Source organism: Salvelinus fontinalis, chromosome 1 (assembly GCF_029448725.1).
Source record: "Salvelinus fontinalis isolate EN_2023a chromosome 1, ASM2944872v1, whole genome shotgun sequence".
NCBI lineage: Eukaryota > Metazoa > Chordata > Actinopteri > Salmoniformes > Salmonidae > Salvelinus > Salvelinus fontinalis.
In genome coordinates this window covers 41374598-41398450 of record NC_074665.1, presented here as the reverse complement: position 1 = coordinate 41398450, position 23853 = coordinate 41374598, and the positions used below count along the sequence as shown (strand labels likewise).

The following is a 23853-nucleotide window of genomic DNA, read 5'->3' as shown; positions in this document are numbered from 1 at the left end:
AAAGTTTTAAGAATACACTTTAGGACTAGCTGCTGAAATTACTGTAAGGATTACAATTGATTCACTGTCCATTTTGAAATATTCACCCCCGTACAGCAGAAGAATGTAGGGATAAGAATCGATTGGTGCTATTAATGATGGACGTCAGGGAATTGTTGTATAACTTTTGAACCCAAATTTCAGTGTTATTACTTTGCAATGAGATGGACACACATCTACATGATTCTGTATCAGTTAAAATGCAGTAGACCTTTGCCTCCAGTGACCAACATAAATATTTTCAATGAAAAGGATTGCAATAAATTAAATATATATTTCTATCTCCTGTTTCCAGTTATACTCCCTTTCAGTGTCTGATCATGATAATTCTATTGTCAGAAACAACTGTTACTACGAAAAGAACATGGCAAGAAAAGAAAACATACGATTTGGCGGTTTTATTGCAAGAAAGAGATATATATACACTCGAAAGGAAATATGTAGATGCAAAACTCTCATTAGAAATGAATTATACATGTTTTATCAATATTAATACACTGTACCAGCATTTTATATCCAGATCAATCAGGTGTGCATTTTCTGTGTATTTGTGTTTTATTCAGACTTGGCACCAAACAAATTACAGGCTTACCCATAGCATTAATGTAAACCAGAGTTTATCTTTCAGGCTTAGCATTGGTACCACTTCTACTTGTACTGCACCTTAAACCCAAAAGCACAAGCATGTCAAATTCTGTGAGTATGATAAAGCAATAATGGTCAACTTTTGCACTTTATGCACTCTATTTCTTGCAACTTTGCGCTGTGTTCCTCTCAGTTCTACAGACTAAGAGTACCCCCAGGTCTAATTTTTCTGTTGCAGTGTGTCATTTATTCTTCATCAGAGCTGCTGTCATCCTCAGGCTCTGATAGATCAGCGATGGGGAAACGCAAGATGGCCGCCACTCCACTGAGCTGGGTCAACTCTGTACAAGGGAGAGACAGAGGAGGAGACTGCTCAATTGTTTAAGCAAATTATACAATATTTGGTTGACAAATAATAAATATCACACACTCAATGATGCAATGCTACTCAGTAACCCTATCAGTGAAATCCCCTATGGTGAGAAGAAACATGGGGTGTATCTCAATATGCATTCTACCGTATCTCCACACTCTCATGCTCCGAGTGCATTCTCCGACCACGTTCTCTTGAGGAATGCATAAAACAACACATTTGAGAAGCACTCGCACTCCCCCTACTGTGTTACCTTACGCTTCACCTCCCCATTCACTGAACCTTCTTCTAGCCAGGTCAATGGCAACAATAGACAAAACAAGATATATACAAAGCAAACTTCATAATTTTCAGCTAGATATGTGAATCGTAATAATCTAGCTAGCCAGCTAGTTAAACAGGAAAAAAATGACCTAAAACTAAAGTTATGCAAGGTAGATGTACATTTTTCGTGGGTAGCTACCAATTCTTCGTAGCTAGCTAGCTAGCTAGCCCTATTGACTTACTATGGACTTATCCATTCACTGAACCGTCTCCCAACCAGGACAACAATGGCAATAGAGACAAAACAAGATATACACAAAACAACCGTTTTACTTCATAACCATCAGCTAGTTATATCAGAATCGTAATAATGTAGTTATTCAGATAGTTTAACAGGCAAAAATGACCTAAAACTAATATTATACAAGGTAGATGCCAATTGTTTGTGGGTAGCTAGCAAACAATTGTTTGTGGCTACCTGGCTAGCTAACAGTACTAGTAGCTAGACCTATTGACTTATTATGGGCTTGCGATCTACGGTACGTAGGCAGGTAAACATGCCAAAATTAACACAGCATGTATTTATTAACGTATCAAGAAAATATTATAGTCAGGCAACATATGAAATGTGAATAGGCAACATTTCATTCTGAAGTCGGAGTGTTTTTTCCTTTCGCTTCAGCTCAAATAATGGCCACCATTGATTTCAATAAATGTTGCATCATTTTGTACGTAGTTGTGTACAAAATACTTTCCGTTGACGTTTACGACAATGCATGTACAAACGGAGTACGCATTTGAGAAGTGCCCTCTGTGCTCCGTTTCACATACTTGATTTGGACTCGCACTCCGACCCTACCGTGCTCCAATTTGCATGCTCAGAGCACGGCAGTATACATTGAGAAACACCCATGGTATACTACCAATAACACATCTGTGAAATTGGCATTGACATGTCACTGAATATGGAAGGAACAAAACTTACGTTCTCCAGATACATGAAGGCTTGAAAATATTCTGTGGAAGAAAATAAAGAGGATCGGGATGAGAGTCGAGGACATGATCACTATATGAAACAATCATCATAATTACAGTATAACTTGTCTACAATAGCCATATTTTTTTTAACTCATATTTTCACCATTATCATCATTTCTCTTCACTGCCTATCCATACCTCACGGTTCCACCATTGTCTCTCACGTTGTCCACCAGCCGTACGTATCTACTCCGTGTGGTCACATCCTGGTGCCTGGGGACAGAGACATCCAAATTAAATGAAGAACATGCACAGATAAGCGACGATACCCCCTCACAGCTCATCTTCTCGCCGCCTGCTCTTTCCATGAGACTGACCAAGTGAAAGCTATGATCCCTTATTGATGTCACTTGTTAAATCCACTTCAATTTGTGTAGTAGATGAAGATGTAGTTGAAGGGGAGGAGACAGGAAGGGGAGGAGACAGGTTAAAAGAAGCATTTTAAAGCTTTGAGACATTTGTTGTGTGTGTGCCATTCAGAGGGTGAATGGACAAGACAAAATATTTAAGTGGCCTTTGAACAGGTTATGGCAGTAGGTGCAGGCCCACCGGGTTGAGTGTGTCAAGAACTGAAATGCTGCTGGGTTTTTCACGCTCAACAGTTTCCCGTGACTATCAAGAATGGTCCACCAAAGGACATCCAGTCAACTTGATACAACCGTTGGAAGCATTGGCGTCAACATGGGCCAGCATCCCTGTGGAACGCTTTTGACACCTTGAAGAAGTCATTCCCCAACAAATTGAGGCTGTTCTGGGGGAAATTCAATATTAGGAAGGTGTTCCTAATGTTTTGTACACTCAGTGTAAGTCTACTTATCTTGAGAATAGAATAACTTTATTTTTTTCTGGAGGGAACTTTGGTTGTGGCATTCAAGTTAGGTTATAAACACATATGAGCACAATTCACACATGACAGATACACATGCATTGTATGTGCATGCCTCTATCCTCACTTTCTCAAATATTTATATAAAACACACACAAAATCCAATGTTTCCCCCCACAGAAATCCAGATATAATTCCATAAAACAAATACCTGAAGAGGTTATCGCTAATCAACAAGATGTCAATAGCCAGTGCTTCGGAAGCTTTCTCCACGTGAGCCAACCTGCAACATCAAGTGAATAGAAAGGTCAGTGTTCAGTAGTGGTGGAACATGAGGACTCTCAATGTCATAGTCAGCCATTAGCGTCGTGTTCAGTAGGGCACACCGTAGCAAAACGTTTTGCAATGGAAAACGTGTTCTTATTAGCCTAATTCAGATTTTAGCGTCAAAGAAAGAAAACAAACCAAAACAGGGAGGGACTATCTAGACGCGTCCAACAACGTATATTTTTGTTTTCTGTCGCCAAATGGCAAAAAACATTTTTTGCTGGATGCCCTAATGAACACGACCACGGTCTCTCTCTCTCTCACCCATAGAAGGCTCTGTCGGGCTCATGTTGTAGCATCTTGTAGAAGTCCTCCAGGGCTTTCACCTCCCCTGCTGCCTGTGAGTCACAGAGGAGACAAAGCATTAATAAATTGCAGTGTTTCTATTGAAAGGACCATGCAGCTGGATTAATAGACTATTAGTAGGATTAATAGACTATTAGTAGGATTAATAGACTAAATGGGACACTCACCTTGGTATCAGACAATCTAGCCGTGACAGCTGGATCGCATAGAATCTCTGCAGGAAAAAACCCAACCCAGTAAGCATTGCCCCACAAAAAAGGAAGAAATATCAAAACAACATTCTGAAATAAAATAAACATAACACATTACTTAAAGTTGACAAGTATATGTATTATTACATTTTATACGCATGATAATAAGACATAAGGGGTTACAGATGCTTATAGCAATTCTTACAATGCATTACAACCACACTCATAATGCAGTGTAATAATACATTGTAACGTTATAAAAAACATGTTCTCTACCTTTTAGGGAGTATTTGTGTCCCGAGGAGGAGTGGACTAACATGAACTTGGGCTTATTCTCCAGCAGAATCTTGGAGTCTTGTCGGACTGCCTCCCTGAAGAGGTAGGCCATGAACTGGTCCTTCACAAACCCTGGACTGGCCACCAGTATACACTTCACCACTGACACAAAAAAAGACAGGGGACCGGAGTGAGAAAGAGGTGATATTAGGTAAAAGGTGAGGAAAATAGAAGGTGTGTAGGGAGCGACCGTCAAGTGACCTAAATCTGCCCCATTTCACAGGCCAGATGATGCCTGCTAAATCAGCCCCGAGTTGTGTTCAGTAGGGAGTTCCACAATGAAGGGGGATATACTAGAGGACCCACCGTCAAAGTTGATATGTCTGAGGATCCCCTGCATCACTGCCTCGTAGAACCTTTCCAGGGCCTGAGAGAGCGAAAGAACCCATTAGGAAACCAAACCCTTGCACATACTGATTGTTAAGACGCTTACACACAGGAAAATAAAATACAGCCGCCTCCATTGGGTTCTATGTAAAGCTGGCGGCAAGTTTGCCTCCCACCCTGGCGGGAGCGGAACAGGGAGGGACAGCAGCTGCCGCCAAGGGCACGTATGGTACATTTTTCCTCTACCGCTCCAGTTAAACACTTTCATCTTCTCGTGCTGGGTGCAGCTGCCTCTCCTCTTGTGAGGGATGGTTATCTCCACCTTGGCCCTTAGTAGAGTCATAGCGGGGGTCACCAGCACCAGGTTGGCCAGACTCTCATGCATCCCCAAGGCTAATACTTTTGTACTACCATAGAATAGTCAATATACCATGTCACACGGATTTCAAATACTTCCTGAAACACTCAAATGGCAACCACCCACTGATGGTAGAACTGTATGTAGTATGGCGTATGATCATTGTTCTGTTAGTTCCAAATATGACAACAACCATAGTTGGCTACACAGCACAAATACATCTGGGACCAGACTAGGATTATGTAGCATAGTGATAGTGTAACAAAGTTAGATTTGCAGCATGCCCCTCGTGCCAACTTTGGCAGCTCCCTGTCTGTAAGCCCCTTTAGTGATGGGGTCATAAAGCCTATACTGACCTTCTCGTGCTGGGTGCAGCTGCCTCTCCTCTTGCGAGGAATGGTCACCTCCACCTTGGCCCTTAGTAGGGTCATAGCAGGGGTCACCAGCACCAGGTTGGCCAGACCCTCCTGCATCACCACGGCCGCTACGTCTGCCTTCTGGGTGGGGTCACACGCCTGCTCTGAGAGGGCCACAGGAAATAGAATAAGAGTTCAGGTTGCATACAGGCCTAGGTACTCAAAACAGGGTTCCCAATCTGTGGTAAATCCATTTACTTTTCCACGACTTTCCATGTCTACAAATAAGAATGTGACAACTTTCACACACATTAGGCAATGTACATGTTTCTGATCATTTAATGTATAAACTGTGATACATATGAAACATTCCCTGATTTTCCATAATTGCATCAATGTATTGACTAAATTCCCTGACTTTTCCTGTCTGGAATGCGTATTTGAAAATTCCATTATATTCCTGACATTTCTCAACCTGTGGGAAGCATGTGAAAACAGGTCTCAATACAGAGAACCATATGAAAGACCTAGTGAGTGGAATACCTTGAAATTCAATGATTTTGATTGACAGATTACGCACAAAACAACAAAACAGGGATTTAAGCCTTTGAGGAGCACCATCACCTCACAGGTTACAAGTACACACTCACCGATCCTATCGAGGACGACACTATCCCAGATCTTTTTGGCAAGTGTGAACTTCCTGTTTAGCTCCAACTCAATGGTGTGGTAAGCCCCCATCTAAGGACAGAGGAAAAAGCACTTCCTTCACTTGCAACTACAAAACAACAAAATATAAAATTGGAAACTCCACGCAACTTAGACCATTAGCATTAGCTTTCCTAGCATCATGATTTGTCTACTGGTAATGTGACAACGCCAAACTGACATAATAACAGTTACAGGCTAAAGTGGAAGTGCGCTGTTTTTGTCCTCAACGTTGTTAATCTCGGACCTTCACATATTGATTCTCCTGGATGTTGGTTCCCTTCACCCTCAGCTGGCAGGCCTGTGAGTCAAAGTCAATAGTATCCACACACACACACAGGGTGGTGCGCACTCTCGAGCTCCCCACGCTGCCCGTGGATGACTCAGTCTGCACCTTTCTGAGGAATCAGGGAGAAAGGTATCATGGGTCACTAAGGCTGCCCTTTTTAGTAAAGGTGTGTGTGTGTGTGTGTGTGTGTGTGTGTGTGTGTGTGTGTGTGTGTGTGTGTGTGTGTGTGTGTGTGAGAGTGAGTGAGACAAAGTCAGGTAGATAGCTTTTCTCACTTGAGCTGTAATGCTCTAATTATTTTTGAATTGCCATTAAATAGTCAATATGGCAATATACTATGTCACACGGATTTCAAAGAAATTCCTGAAACACTCAAATGGTAACCACCCACTGATGGTAGAACTGTAGTATGATCATGGTTCGCAGCAGGATTATATTAACCTGGTACCAGATCTGTTTGTGCCAAACATGACAACAAACATATTTGGCTACACAGAACAAATAGATCTGGGACCAGACTAGGATTATGTACAATAGTGGTAGTGTAACAGAGTTAGATTTGTAACCTCACTCCATAGCTTGAAATGTTTCCACCCACACGATCAAATCCGCAACTTTACTATAGCGCAGTTCGCTAAGATGTTGTCAAGTGGGCAGTCAAGTGAGTTTGCAAGACAGAGGATCCGAGATTGAGTACCAGTGCATGTTCGAGTGGAAGGAAGTTATGCTGTTAAGCAAGCACAATGAAATCCGTCACAATAGCAAGTTACCTAATAGTGGAGGCCATAAGACTGTCACCGATCTGCAGTAAGTTGTAGGTGTGCCACATGTCCTCTGCCTCTTCCGGCATCAGTGTCACCTGACTGGGAAAAGAAACACACACACAACCTTGATAACAGAGCTCAGATCAGGTTGTGTGAGATTGAAAGTAATCAAAATCAGCAGTAATGGGAATTGCCATTAGTGGTTCAAGTCAATGTTGGAAAGTTTGTCATTCAATTTGATCAAGACAAGAATAACTGTTTCTGTGTAGCAATGAAGATGGAAATGTATTGAGCAGGGGTTTTCAAACAGTGTTCCGCTGCCACCAATGTACTGCAGGGGGTCTACCAGTCAAAAGTTTGGACATACCTACTCATTCGGGGTGTTCTTTATTTTTACTATTTTCTACATTGTAGAATAATAGTGAAGATATCAAAACTATAAAATAACACATACGGAATAATGTAGTAACCCCCAAAAAAGTGTTAAACAAACCAAAATATATGTTATACTTGAGATTCTTCAAAATAGCCACCCTTTTTGCCTTGACAGCTTTGCACACTCTTGGCATTCTCTCAACCAGCTTCATGAGGTAGTCACCTGGAATGCAATTTCAATTAACAGGTATGCCTTGTTAAAAGTACATTTCTGGAATTTCTTTCCTTCTTAATGTGTTTGAGCCAATAAGTTGTGTTGTGAGAAGGTAGGAGTGGTATACAGAAAATAGCCCTATTTGGTAGAAGACCAAGTCCATATTATGGCAAGAACAGCTCAAATAAGCAAACAGAAACAACAGTCCATCATTACTTTAAGACATGAAGGTCAGTCAAACCTGAAAATGTCAATAACTTTGACATTTTCTTCAAGTTGCAGTCACAAAAACCATCAAGCGCTATGATGAAACGGGGTCACATAAGGACCGCCACAGGAAAGGAAGACCCAGAGTTACCTCTGCTGCAGAGGATAAGTTCATTAGAGTTAAATGCAACTCAGATTGTACACCATTAAGAAGAAGAGACTTTAATTGGGCTAAGAAACATGAGCAATGGACATTAGATCGGTGGAAATCTGTCCTTTAGTCTGACAAGGCCAAGTTTTAGATTTTTGGTTCTAACCGCCGTGTCTTTGTGAGATGCTGAGTAGGTGAACGGATTATCTCTGTGTGTGTGGTTCCCACCGTGAAGCATGGAGGAGGTGTGATGGTGCTTTGCTGGTGACACAATCTGTGATTTATTTAGAATTGAAGGCACACTTAACCAGCATGGCTACCATAGCATTCTGCAGCTATACGCCATCCCATCTGGTTTGCACTCAGTGGGACTACAATTTATTGTTCAACAGAGCAATGACCCAAAACACACCTCAGGGCTGTGCAAGGGCAATTTGACCAATGAGTGATGGAGTGCTGCATCAGATGACCTGGCCTCCACAATCACCCAACCTCAACCCAATTGAGATGGTTTGGGATGAGTTGGACCCGCAGAGTGAAGGAAAAGCAGCCAGATCTGTGCTCAGCATATGTCGGAACTCCTTGAAGACAGTAGGAAAAGCATTCCTCATGAAGCTGGTTGAGAGAATGCCAAGAGTGTGCAAAGCTTTCATCAAGGCAACGGGTGGCTAAATTTATGAATTTGTTTAACACTTTTTTGGTTACTACATGAAAAATAATTATTTAATGAATATCACTAGCTGCAACAGAATACCACCGTGGATACCACTTTTATGTCTCTGCGTCCAGATTGAAGGAAATTAGAGGTAGTTTCATGAGACAATGCCAACTAGCATTAGAACAATGGTGAAGTGTACAGGAACAGTTAACATGCTACCTGTTCCTGTTCACCTCACTCTGAGGAAGTAGATAAATAAATTACAGTGATTGGAGCTTATTACAGGGTTTTTCTATGTTGACAATTCTTAGGTGGGCCGTCTAAGTGGTTACTTTCAGGATGGAAAAACTGTTTGTGTCAACTTAAACCAGATAGAAAGGATGCAGAAAAGATATTGAACTAGATATATTTTTTTCCAATAATACCATCGTTGAGAACTAACAATCAAATATAAGCTAAAAAATATATAAAACTTGTATTTTCCTACTAGCTCTGAATTTGTTGATAAAATCATAACTTTGACGGAAAATGTACACTACATGACCAAAAGTATATGGACACCTGTTCATCGAACATCTCGTTCCAAAATCATGGGCATTAATATGGAGTTGCCCCCCCCTTTGCTGCTATAACAGCCTCCATTCTTCTGGGGAGGCTTTTCACTAGATGCTGGAACATTGCTGCGGGGACTTGCTTCCATTTCAGCCACAAGAGCATTAGTGAGGTTTGGCACTGATGTTGGGCGATTAGGCCTGGCTCGCAGTCTGCGTTCCAATTCATCCCAAAGGTGTTCGATGGGGTTGACGTCAGGGCTCTGTGCAGGCCAGTCAAGTTCTCCAACACCGATCTCAACAAACCATTTCTGTATGGACCTTGCATTGTGCACGGGGGCATTGTCATGCTGAAACAGGAAAGGGCATTCCCCAAACTGTTGCCACAAAGTTGGAAGCACGGAATCGTCTAGAATGTCATTTTATGCTGTAGTGTTAAGATCTCTCTTCACTGGAACTAACAGGCCAAGCACAAACAATAAAAAACAGTCCCAGACCATTATTTCTCCACCACCCAACTTTACAGTTGGCACTACGCTGTCGGGCAGGTAGCGTAGCGTTGTCCTGGCATCCGCCAAACCCAGATTAGTCTGTCGGACTGCCAGATGGTAAAGCGTGATTCATCATTCCAGAGAACGCGTTTCCACTGCCCCCAGAGTCAAATGGCGGTGAGCTCTACACCATTCCAATCGACGCTTGGCATTGCACATAGTGATATTAGGCTTGTGTGTGGCTGCTCAGCCATGGAAACTCATTTCATGAACTCAGTAGTAAGTGTTGCAACAAGAGGACAGATGATTTTTAGGTCCTGCGTGCTTCAGGACTCGGCAGTCCCGTTCTGCAAGCTTGTGTGGCCTACCACTTCGCAGCTGAGCCGTTCTTGCTCCTAGACGTTTCCACTTCACAAAAACAGCACTTACAGTTGACCAGGGCAGCTCTACCAGTGCAGAAATGTGCCGAAATGACTTTTTGGAAAGGTGGCATCCTATGGCGGTGCCACGTTGAAAGCCACTGAGCTCTTCAGTTTGGCCATTTTACTGCCAATGTTTGTCGATGGAGATTGCATGGCTGTGTGCTCGATTTGATACACCTGTCAGCAACGAGTGTGGCTGAGATAACGAAATACAATCATTTGAAGGGGTGTCCACATACTTCTGTATACAGTGCATTCAGAAAGTATTCAGACCCCTTCAGTTTTTCCACATTTTGTTACGTTACAGCCTTATTCTAAAATTGATTAAAAAAAAAAATCTCATTTATTTTATTTTACCGTTATTTTACCAGGTAAATTGACTGAGAACACGTTCTCATTTGCAGCAACGACCTGGGGAATAGTTACAGGGGAGAGGAGGGGGATGAATGAGCCAATTGTAAACTGGGGATTATTAGGTGACCATGATGGTTTGAGGGCCAGATTGGGAATTTAGCCAGGACACCGGGGTTAACACCCCTACTCTTACGATAAGTGCCATGGGATCTTTAATGACCTCAGAGAGTCAGGACACCCGTTTAACGTCCCAACCGAAAGACGGCACCCTCATCAATCAACACACAATACCCCATAATGACAAAGCAAAAACAGTTTATTTTTCTTCACATTTAATACAAAAACTGAAACATCACATTTACGTAAGTATTCGGACTCTTTACTTAGTATTTTGTTGAAGCACCTTTGGGAGCGATTACAGCCTCGAGTCTTATTGGGTATGATGCGACAAGCTTTGCACACCTGTATTTGGGGGGTTTCTCTCATTCTTCTTTGCAGGTCCTCTCAAGCTCTGTCAGGTTGGATGGGGAGAGTCAGTACACAGCTATTGTAGGTCTCTCCAGAGATGTTTGATCGGGTTCAGGTCCAGGCTCTGACTGGGCCACTCAAGGACATTCAGAGACTTGTCCCAAAGCCACTCCTGCGCTGGAGCAGTCTTTCATCAAGGATCTCTCTGTACTTTGCTCTGTTCATCTTTCCCTTGATCCTGACTAGTCTCCCAGTCCCTGCCGCTGAAAAACATCCCCACAGCATGATGCTGCCACCACCACGCCTCACCGTAGGGATGGTATTGGCCAAGTGATGAGCGATGTCTGGTTTCCTCCAGACGTGAAGCTTGGCAATCAAGCCAAAGAGTTCAAACTTGGTTTCATCAGAGCAGAGAATCTTGTTTCTCATGGTCTGAGAGTCCTTTAGGTGTGTTTTGGCAAACTCCAAGAAGGCGGTCATGTGCCTTTCACTGAAGAGTGTTTTCTGTCTGGCCACTCTACCATAAAGGCCTGATTGGTGGAGTGCTGCAGGAAGGTTTTTCCATCTCCACAGAGAAACTCTGGATCTCTGTCAGAGTGACCATCGGGTTCTTGGTCACCTCCTTGGGCAAGACTCTTCTCCCCCGATTGCTCAGTTTGCCCAGGCGGCCAGCTCTAGGAAGAGTCTTGGTGGTTCAAAACACCTTAAATTTATGAAAGATGGAGGCCACTATGTTCTTGTGGACCTTCAATGCTGCAGACATTTTTTTGTACCCTTCCCCAGATCTGTGCCTCGACACAATCCTCTCAGAGCTCGAAGGACAATTCCTTCGACCTCATGGCTTGGTTTTTGCTCTGAAATGCACTATTAACTGTGGGACCTTATGTAGACAGGTGTGTGCCTTTCCAAATCATGTCGAATCAATTGAATTTATCACAGAAACAATTCGGAAAGTAGAAACAATCAAGTTGTAGAAACATCTCAAGGACGATCAAAGGAAACAGGATGCACCTGAGCTCAATTTCGAGTCTCATAGCAATCGGGCTGAATACGTAAGGTATTTCGTTTTTTATATTTTATACATTTGCAAAAAAAATAAAAAAAATGTTTTCGCTTCATCATTATGGGGTATTGTGTGTAGGTTGATGAGAGAAGTGAAGGGGTCTGAATACTTCCCGAATGCATTGTATATAATAGTGTACTTACAACAACGGTGATAATTGATTGTCTCACCTAGCTATTTTAAGAAGAACGCAAGAAGAATTAACTGTAAGTTGCTCTGGATAAGAGCATCTGCTAAAAGGCCTTAAATGTAAATGTCAAGGAGAATTGAAAATTCCAAAAACCAGGCATTCAGGGCACATGCTCATTGATGTTGTAATGTTTGTGCAGAGGAACACAGCATTAGCCACGGCAAAATGCACAGAATTCAAGTAATTTAGCTTCAAAACTTCAAAATGTGTACTGCAGAAAATGTGATTTCCAACAGTAACATTTTCTGTATGCCAAGAAACCTTTACAGTTCTAGTTAAAATACTATGTTCGAGTTTACACTTCCTCTTACAATGAACTGTGGCCCGGGAGGTCAAAATAAAAATTAACTCCTTACCGAATCTATTTATTTTAAAATGTTGATTACTTCTACTTGACATTCACCTTATAATAAAACATGAGGGGATTATATATAGTTTTGCTAACATATGGGTAGTCTGGACAATAGAACGAGTCCAAATTCACCCAAGGCTGAAAAATGGCAAAAGAACGTTGACTAAACGGGAACACTAGCGCGAGCCCATAGCTAATGAATGGAATCGAACGTTCACAGAGCCTGACTGGTGACGCTTAGAATTCCATTTAGCTTAAATGGCACCAAAAAAATGTGTCCTTTTTTATTTTACCACTACAATATGCTCTTAGGGCGAAACTTAAAAATAACAACTCGTGTAAAAGTAAACATCCGCACATCGATGGTGCCAAGTGTGCTTATGTCTGCATAACATGAAGTAGGGGAAAATGGCAACTTTTGACTATTTCTGGTCTAGCGACCGATGACAAGAGTGTACGCTGCCCAACCTTGTGTAATTAGAAAGAGGAGATTATCTTGATTAAAATGCTGTCCGACTTGAAAAGAATAAATATATACACATTGCGAGATATTTGGCGAAATAGACAGACATACCTATATTTCCCTATAGTAAACAATGGGACGAACTCAGAATTCCATGACTATTTTTTGGTTGTTGTTTACATTCTAACTAACCATCAACGTGGGTAGGTCTCGTTGCCATCAATAGCAAAGCAGGCATTATGACGTAAAACAAAAAACTGGAAATAGAACGTTCAGAAGGCAAGTTGGTGCCACGTTGCTCAATAGAACTAATAAAGCCAGTTTTTTTCGTGATTACTTCAAAACCACGGCAAGCAGCTGGGACATACTGTCATATTATGAAACTGGGCTCTACAACGGATGCAATGAACTAGTTCAACGGATGCAATGAACTAGTTATCAGAAAAAAGCATTGTTAAAAATGTCATGTGTTCGGTCTATGGGGGCCCAGGTTCGCCGGTTTGCCTGCGCGGGGGTCCCTGGACAACAAAAGTTTGAAAACCCCTGGTATAGAGCACTCAGCACAATAATATTATAATGCAATGGTATTCATATGATGATATTCTAGCTCAGCTAGTTAGTATGCATGACTATGAGTATGGACAACTGCCCATATTTTGTGCTCAGCAGCTGATAAACCAGGACGGCCATTTCCATGTCAAATTCAACAACACATGGATACAACATTGTTCTTGCTTAATGATGTATCGAAATGCATACAATACACTGGTGGTGACTGTGAATAGTTGCACTGTACCAGAATTATATACGGCTACGTCGGACACTTGTGCTAGCTAGCAACAAAATAAGGCGACAGACCAGCGCTAGCGTTAACGTTCGTTAGCTTGCCAGCTAGCTAGCCTGTTGACGCTTACTTACCCGGCATTGTCTTTTTCGATATCTTTATGAAGCAACTTCATGGTGTAATAGCTTTGTTACAATAGTATTATTTGCTAGCATATGAAGGCGTTATTATTACATTTAGCTAGTGTCATATTTACTCCCTCTCAAGAGTCTATTTCTTTAGAATGAACCGCTCAAGAGATTAGGGTTGGTGGCCTGACCTCCGTTCCACCAGCAAGAATAAGTAATAACTAGCAAGAATAGGGCGGCAATTTCCCTTCAAAATAACAGTCCCACAGTGAAGATGGTAGAGTTTGGTTCTTTCGAAATTCGTGCAGTAATATCTAACAACACAAAACGATACACATAAATTTAAAAAACAAAGAAATATCAGAAAGAGCAGAGTCCGGAATATAAATATATATATATATATATATGTATATATAATGGTGTGTATAGACAGTATGGACAGTATATTAATAGAAAATGTGTGTACAGAAGTAGTTATATAGGACTAGCCTTGACTGGAATACAGTCTATACATATGAAGTGGGTAAAACAGTATGTAAACATTGTGACCAGTGTTCGGTCACTATTTACCGTGCCTTCAGAAAGTATTCACACCCCTTGACTTTTTCCACATTTTGTTATATTACAGCCTGAATTTAAAATAGATTAAATTGAGGTTTTGTGTCACTGATCTATACACAATACCCCATAATGTCAAAGTGGAATTATGTTTTTAGACACTTTTACAAATGAATTAAAAATGAAAATCTGAAATGTCTTGAGTCAATAAGTATTCAACCCTTTTGTATGGCAAGCCTAAATATGTTCAGGAGTAAAAATGTGCTTAACAAGTCACATAATAAGTTACATGGACTCACTCTTTGTGCAATAATAGCGTTTAACATAATTTTTGAACGACTACACACATACAATTATCTGTAAGGTCCCTCAGTCGAGCAGAGAATATCAAGCACAGATTCAATCACAAAGACCGTTGGTGGATGGGTAAAAAACAACAGATATTGAATAATCCCTTTGAGCATGGTGCAGTTATTCATTACACTTTGGATGATGTATCAATACACTCAGTCACTACAAAGAGGCCCTTCCTAACTCAGTTGCCAGAGAGGAAGGAAACCACTCAGGGATTTCACCATGAGGCCAATGGTGATTTTAAAACAGTTATAGGGTTTAATAACTTTTATAGGAGATAACTGCGGATGGATCAACAACATTGTAGTTACTCCACAACACTAACATAAACACCATAGTACCCTCCAAGCTCATCATCAAGCTTGGGGCCCTGGGTCTGAACCCCGCTCTGTGCAACTGGGTCCTGGACTTTCTGACGGGCTGCCTACAGGTGGTGAAGGTAGGCATCAACACCTCCACTACACTGATCCTCAACACAGGAGCCCCACAAGGGTGCGTGCTCAGCTCCCTCCTGCACTCCCTATTTACCCACTCATGCCTCCAATTCAATCATCAAGTTTGCAGACGACACAACAATGGTAGGCATGATTACCAACAACGATGAGAAAGCATACAGGTGAGGGCCCTGGCGTAGTGGTGCCAGGAAAATAACCTCTCCTTCAACGTGAACAAACCCGAAGGAGCTGATTGTGGACTTCAGGAGACAGCAGAGGGAGCACGCCCACGTCTCCATCGACGGGGCTGCAGTGGAGAAGAGGAAAAGCTTCAAGTTCCTTGAAGCGTACACATCACTGACAATCTGAAATGGTCCGTCCACACAGACAGTATGGTGAAGTAGGTGCAACAGCTCCCCTTCAAACTCAGGAGGCTGAAGAAATTCAGCTTGACCCCTAAGACCTTCACAAACTTTTACAGGCCTGTTGGGCTGTATCACCACCTGATACGGCAACTGCACCCTCTGCAACCGTGAAAAACCCAGCAGCATTGCAGTTCTGCCTAAAAAAATAAATGTACTTTGTCTAACCAAAACGTTTGACCTGATGCATGTTTTGGCACGTAAGGTTGGCCTTGGGCCAGTGGCGTGTATTCATGGATTTGCCAGTTGCCAGGCTTCCCCAAAACATTTACCAAAATAATTATAAATATAAAATAATATATATATATATTCAGCCTCTTGCGAATTGAAGGAAAATTATGAAAGGAAAATTATGGAAAATTATGAAACACAAAAAATATTTTGTCTCTTTGTGTTTCATAATTTTCCTTCAATTCGCAAGAGGATGAATTTATGTAACAGGAGAAAGCATCCGAGCAAGCTGTCTCTCTATGTTTTGGCCATCTACCTGAACGGTCTGGTCCAAATGAGTATGACAATGTTGGCGCCAGTAGCATTGAAGGCAAGTAGCAAGGCCAGTAGCATTGAAGGCAAGGGAAGCCAGCGAGCATTTGGCCTCCCTTTACAAATTTTTAACAAATTTGCCAGTTTTGAGCTAAACTGAGCGAACTCAACTGTGAATGGTCCTGACACCAAAACAAGGTGTCAAGGGGAGCCAGAAAAACTTGAATTGTTGCATCTCATTATGTTGTTGTCCTCAAGTGGCTTGGGTTCCCCAGTGATTTTACCCATGCACTGCTACTGCCTTGGGCTGATTTATATGTGTAAAGTCTGCAGCCTGCTCATCATCATTAGGATAATGTAGGTCAGTTATAGGTATGCCAATCAGTTAACACTCCATTTACTGATCACATTGTCTCCATTGTTTCGCTTTAGCACTTAGCTTCTCACCTAATCACCCGCAAATAGTCGGATTTTGGCACCTCCATTTTAAGGGCAAGCCAAGAGTCTGGTATGGAATGGCATTTTTAATTCACACTGCAAGATGACGCTCCTCGGTGTGTAAACTAAGTGGATTTGGAAAGTAAAAGTGCTCCTGAGTAGAATGGACACCCCTAATACTGCAACACAATGTACAGGCAATAAAGTACAGTCCAATAAATGATAGGAGGGCACAAACAACATTGTTGACCATTTAACCTTAAAATAAATACAAATATATATTATAGAAATACTTAAAAATATTCTTTGTATAATATCTAGTATAAAATATATCGCTAATTGTGCACATTTTTCATCCTTTCCGCCCTACTTATTCATTTAATAAGTATACAGGGCGGAACTCTTATTCTGAAGGATTGCGCTGGGCTCAAACACAAACTCCAGCGCAAGTGCACATTCGTGACCCGGAAGTGCTTAGTTATTCTTGCCTGTTTCACATCGGTGGTGGCCTGTATATTACATCGTAAAGGGGTAAGGGTTCCGGAATAGAAACACGGTTTCAACTGCTCGGTTTCGACTGCTCTTACAGTTTTGCTTCGGTACTGCAGTTTAACCACAGAGTTTTTATGTACCCAAAGACAGTACAGTATAAAGCTAAGCAAAATGCTTCTCCAATATAAATCCCCTGTAATGTCATGTTGACGCCGAGATGAAGACCGTTTCAGGTTGGATATTCGCGCTTTCAAACCTCAATAGCTTTCAAACCACTTGAACCACAGACTCCAAATAAGTGTCATGATGTTGATAATATTGTGCACAACATTGCACAGGTCTTATTTTCACGATTTGGACAATAATTTACTTTGCAAAGCTAATAAACATGTGGAAATGTAAGCAGCATTTTGTATTCCTAGTTGAATTAGTTAGGGAGCGTAAACAAAGTACAAACTTTTTTTACATTCGAATTTCAATAGCTCTTTGGTCATGTGACCTACTGACTTCAAACAAGGTTCAGATGTACACTCAGTGGGCCTATACATTGCACACCCTTTTTTGGGTCCATTTCCATCTCACACGATTTTACATGAATATGCCTGCTCTGCCCCCTGAAGGACAGTGACCTGGTGACCTCTGACTCCTGGCCTCTAGGCCTACAATCACTGCCTGCCTGCCTTCTCCTTGGGCCTGAGAGTGTATAGCTTACTCCCTGGAACTACAGACCTCCAGGCCTCCACACCTACTTTCCCTACCCGGTCAACACCCCTCTCCCTTGGCCTTAGACTATAGCTTACTCCCTGGAATTACTAAAATGTCTGTAATGCTGCTGTTAGGAACCACATGCACCTGATAACTCGAAACAGGCTCGGTGAACCTGGTGACCCGAAACAGGCTCTGTGCTCCTGCTGACCTGCCTGTTTTGTTCAGTACTAAAGAATTTAGGACATTTGTTGTTACTTTTATCTCTCCCCTAGTTCAAGGTGGAAACTTTCTCCCCCTAAAAGGAGGTGACTGACACACAGACACTGTGGATTGATTGGTTCCCCATTACTCACGCCATCCCTTCACATGGTTTGCTATAAAGACACACAGTTCATATATGGAAACAATGTTCCTTCTGACCTCCTTTGCCATAATCCCCGCTGATATTCTGCATATCAACAGGGACATGTGATAGATAAGCCTGACTTCTCCCCTCTCTGGACCCAAGGTGACTGAGGCACATTTGACGGAGGAAGTGCAGCTGCCAACACGAGAGTCCGAAAGAAGACATTCTAATACCAAGAGTTTCAACAGTTCAATCGCATAAGCATATTCTGCAGATAAGACATTTTAATTATCTTTGTTACTTAGCTAATATGAGTTAGTTAAAGAAACTCTCAAGCCCAATGCCTAGGCTTAAAGAAGGATATTTTAGTACACAAGCATTAGTAGGATTTAACCGAAAATTTCCCTCACAATCGTGAGGCCATGCTTTCACGGTCTGTATACATACTGAAAATCAAGATCAAGTGAGCTTTTTCCCTTCTGCTCCACGGGAAGATTCTGTCCTCCCTAAGCTCGCCTTAGGACACCTGCGTTACCGTTTGACAGGTGTACCGCCCCAGTCAAACTCCCCACCTGCCACTGTCCCAGGAGCGGGTCGCACCCGGCGCGAGCACCCAGGGCTCGCCTCCCCGCCTCACTGGGTAAGTGAAAAAACGATAAGAGTAGTGGTATTTCACCGGCGGCCGAGGCCTCCCACTTATTCGACACCTCTCATGTCTCTTCACAGTGCCAGACTAGAGTCAAGCTCAACAGGGTCTTCTTTCCCCGCTGATTCTGTCAAGCCCGTTCCCTTGGCTGTTGTATCGCTAGATAGTAGGTAGAGACAGTGGGGATCTTGTTCATCCATTCATGCACGTCACTAATTAGATGACGAGGCATTTGGCTACCTCAAGAGACTCTTACTTATGTCCCCCCGTTTACTCCCGCATCATCAAATTTCCTCACTTTGACATGAGGGGGTCACAGCCACCCCGTGGTATCAACAGAGGCTTTTCTGTCTAACAAACTGGACATCAGTCGCCGTTACTAACCTTCAGCGGACTTCAACTGGGTTTTTACACCCAATCGACATCAAGTGCCAGCGCAATAATTATAGGCTTGAGAACCAAATGCCCATCGCAGTATCTAGCAGCACCATTGACTGGGTGTCGGAAGAAGCAACAGAAAATAATCATTGGTCGCGTTACCACACTTGATGCCTTACGGCACCCTTCTCCGCCAGTCCGTGGACATTCTGAAAGTAGTTTGAGGTCAGTAGGTCACATGAACAAGGAGCAATTGAAATTATAAATTTGTAAAAATGTATGTAAAATTGTGTGAGATGAAAATGGACAAACTAAAGGGTGTGCAATGTACAAGGGTAGTCATTGGCCATTCTGAACCTTGTTTGAGTCCAGTAGGTCATATGACTAAAGAGCTATTGAAATTAGAACGTTTACAAAATTCAGGGGAAAACGTGTGAGGTGAAAATGGACAAATTAAAGGGTGTGCAATGTGTTGGCCCACTGAGTGTACATTCTGAACCTTGTTTGAGTGCGGGCAATTCTACTGCCATTGTTTTTTTTTTGTAGATTGCATGGCTGTGTGCTCGATTTTATACACCTGTCATCCACTCATTTGAAGGGATGTCCACATACTTTTGTATACACAGCCCATTCAGGAAAGTATTCACACCCCTTGACTTTTTCCACATTTCTTTCTAAACTTGATTATTTAGTTTAGTTATTTTTTTATCAGTCTACACACAATAATGACAAAGCAAAAACAGGTTTTTAGAATTTTTTTCAAATGTATTATAAACAAAAAACTGAAATATATAATTTACATTAGTATTCAGAAGCTTTACTCTGTACTTTGTTGAAGTTCTTTTGGTAGCGATTTCAGCCTCGAGTCTTCCTCTGTATGATGCTACAAGCTTGGCACACGTGTATTTGGGGATTTTCTCCCATTCTCTGCAGATCCTCTCAAGCTCTGTAAGGTTGGATAGGGAGCATTGCTGCACAGCTATTTTCAGGTCTTTCCAGAGATGTTCGATCAGGTTCAAGTCCGGGCTCTGGCTCGGCCACTCAAGGACATCCAGAGCCTTGTCCCGAAGCCACTCCTGCATTGTTTCTGCTGTGTTCTTAGGGTCGTTGTCTGGAGCAGGTTTTCATCAAGGATCTCTCTGTACTTTGCTCTGTTCATCATTCCCTCGATCCTGACTTCTCGTCACTCTGACTGACTTCGTCTTTCCTAATTCAACCTTTACCATCCTCAATACTTCAAACGGATCTCCCAAAAAAGCATAAATGTTAGTGAATAGTACCAAAAATCTATGCTCATTTTAGCCCTTTTTGTTTCATTTTCCTTTATCCCTGTCTCCTACTCTTTTTCACTATTTTTGCTCAATGGGCCATCAGATTCAAGTTTGTCTATCTACCTTCCATATTCCTCCACTCCGGAAACCATCATCCTTCTCGTCCTCTTGTTGTACCTTGATAGCGTCTCCATTCCGTCCGGCCATGCTGGATCCATCTTCCTCGTTCTCATCTGACTGAACCCTCCCACCGAAATCCCTCCTCCTCTTGCCCCTAGTCGGTGACCATCGTTGATCACCACCTTTCAAAGTGTTGTGTTGTGACTTTAACATTCATTTGAAGACTGTTATTTATCTAATTAACTAACTATGTTTAATTGTTACCACATCAAATTAATCATGTTACAATTAACTCATTAGGATCTGGGGCACCACGAGAGCTGTTCTTTAAAGAGTTACCATCTCCCGAAATAAACTCTAAAAGGTCTTTAACTATCACGTGTATAAACAGCCAACTTATTAATCATAACCTCGTATCATATCACCATTCTGAACAGTTGTAACCTCCTTGCATCTGCAAAAACCCGAGCCTTACTTATGATTCAGTACTACACAAATTGATGTAATTATTTATTTACTAGCTAATTAAATGGGAACACAGGATAAACATACACACTTTGCACTGGTTATTGACTGGGGACTTAATACTCTGAAAACAGGTCCCTAGCGGAATGGCAACAACATGGCTGCTTGTTAAAGAAGAGATGGAGAGGGAGTGAGAGAGGGACAGAGACACTTAACATTGGTACATTCAGAAACTACTCTCACCTACAGTAACCATATATTTGGACACAAACCGCCGCCCGCTTTGAGTAAGAAAACATTAATGTATCTAAGTGAAATCATTAATGTATTTACGTGAAATGCCTGGGTTCTCCGGGGATCTCTCTCGGTGAAGAAGGTAGCCTTGGAAAGGGAGTTGAACCTTTTTTCGCGGCACACTTGTAAGGCTCTGATTGTCCGAAATGGTTCCGACAAGTCTTCTACTGTTGGCCTTCTCTGTATCTGTCCGGTATCCGGTGACATGTCGTGTGGTCCTGAACAGAACTACAGAGTTAACTTTCCTTCCATCCACTTTTGAAGAGGCTTCTTTAAAGATAGGCTAGCCAGCCGTATCGATGGTTTGAGCAGAGTAAAAGGAAATTAGCTTTTGAAGATACTTTACTTAGGACAGTTAATCAGCCGTACCAGTGATTGTCGGGGGGGGGGGGGGGGGGGTAATTTTTCATATTACATGCACCATGCATAGTATGGACACGTCATACATGTAGTGGGTATACTTCAAACTAGAGACAATTTTTAAAATTACCTTGCTTAAAATTACCTTGCTTAATTTAATTTATGTTTTCTGACACATCCCCCTTCCAGCAGGACAATGACCCTAGGCATACTGCTAAAGCAACACTTGAGTGGTTTAAGGGGAAACATTTAAATGTCTTGGAATGGCCTAGTCAAAGCCCAGACCTCAATCCAATTGAGAGTCTGTGGTATGACTTAAAGTTTGCTGTACACCAGCGGAACCCATCCAACTTGAAGGAACTGGAGCCGTTTTGCCTTGAAGAATGGGCAAAAATCCCAGTGGCTAGATGTGCCAAGCTTATAGAGACATACCCCAAGAGACTTGCAGCTGTAATTTCTGCAAAAGGTGTCTCTACAAAGTATTGACTTTTGTGGGGCTGAATAGTTATGCACACTCAAGTTTTCAGTTTTTTTGTCTTATTTCTTGTTTGCATCTTCAAAGTGTTAGGCATGTTGTGTAAATCAAATGATACAAACCCCCACGAAAATCTATTTTAATTCCAGGTTGTAAGGCAACAAAATATAAAAATTCCAAGGGGGGTGAATACTTTCACAAGCCACTGTATTTATGATGCAAGATTCTTTGTAGATCAGTCAGTCGGCAGTTACCTGCACTGTCAGCTGCAATGTTGAACAAGCTCACTAAAACTCACTTGTTATAATCGAACTCTGAGAGTATTTTTCAATGGAAGCTTCTGTAACATCAGATATTTACAGTGCGATAGCATTTTCCTTGGACCGTTACGCTCCTCAATTTTTACAAATGATATGCCACTTGTCTTACAAGAAGCTAAAATAACTATATATGTTGATGATTGCACACTATACATCAGCACCTACAGCCAGTAAGCTCACTGAGACTCTTAGCAAGGAGTTACAGTAAATGTCAGAATGGGTAGTTAACAATAAACTGGTCTTAAATACATCCAAGCATTGTATTTGGTTCAAAGCATTCTCTTAGACCTCGAGCTAAACACGAGTTGTGCATAAAGGGTGTGACCATTGATCAAGTTGAAGAACCGGAACTCCTAGGAGTAAAATTGGATGGTCAGTTATCATGGTTAAGTCATATTGACAAAGTTGTTGTGAAGATGGGGTGAGGTATGTCTGTTATAAAAAGATATTCTACGTTTTTGACACAAATATTAACTGTACTAATTGTTCAGGCTTTGTTCTTGTCCCATCTTCATTACTGTCCGGTAGTATGGCCAGGTGCAGCAAAGAAAGACCTAGCAAAGCTGCATCTGGCTCAAAACAAAGCAGCACGCCTTGCTCTTAACTGCACATACATAACTAACATCAACAACATGCATGATAGTCTTTCATGGTTGAGGGTTGAGGAGAAATTTACTTCTCTTCTAGTCTTTTAAGAAACATTTCTGTGTTGAAAATGCCAAACTACTAATCTATTTGCATACACCTCAAACAGACATACATACCTCACCAGACACGCCACTGTGGATTTCTTCACGGTACCCAAACCAAGTACAGATTTAATGCGTTGCTCAATTATGTATAGAGCCATATCACCGTGAAATTACATCTGTCCTCAGTTGCAACACTCACTACCGAGTTCCAAACTGTTCGAGCTAGGCCCCTTTGTTCCAGTGAAAGGAAATCTTAAAGCTACAGCATACAATTATATTCTAGACAATTCTGTGCTTCTAACTTTGTGGCAACAGTTTGGGAAGGCCCTTTCCTGTTTCAGCATGACACTCATTAATGCTCTTGTGGCTGAATGGAAGCAAGTCCCCGCGGCAAAGCTCCAACATCTAGTGGAAAACCTTCCCAGAAGAGTGGAGGCTGTTATAGCAGCAAAGGGGGACCAACTCCATATTAATGCCCATGATTTTGGAATGAGATGTTTGATGAGCAGGTGTCCACATACTTTGTCATTCATTACATTTTCATCAAAAACAACTTTATATCTAAGGTGCCTTTGAATTGACAGCCTGCACATGCGCAGTTTGGCTCGAGATGACCGTTATAGACCGTTATAGAATTAG

General features: G+C 41.8%; 1 protein-coding gene across 2 annotated transcripts; it reads right to left on the bottom strand.

Annotated features, from left to right (window-relative positions):
* Nucleotides 1-422: 422 nt before the first annotated feature.
* On the bottom strand, nt 423-23422 carry pelo (pelota mRNA surveillance and ribosome rescue factor). Of its 2 annotated transcripts, none has more exons than XM_055921531.1 (13): nt 23287-23422; nt 7094-7186; nt 6282-6432; nt 5977-6067; nt 5327-5490; nt 4592-4652; nt 4226-4387; nt 3926-3972; nt 3717-3790; nt 3337-3408; nt 2438-2512; nt 2247-2278; nt 423-965 (listed from the first exon to the last, which is right to left on the bottom strand). In XM_055921531.1, the coding sequence occupies exons 1-13, from the start codon at nt 23370-23372 to the stop codon at nt 871-873; spliced, it is 1203 nt and encodes a 400-aa protein (XP_055777506.1). In that variant the 5' UTR covers nt 23373-23422; the 3' UTR covers nt 423-870. The 2 variants fall into 2 exon arrangements, with proteins under 2 accessions (XP_055777506.1, XP_055777512.1); XM_055921537.1 differs by lacking the exon at nt 23287-23422 and adding an exon at nt 13965-14183.
* Nucleotides 23423-23853: the final 431 nt, after the last annotated feature.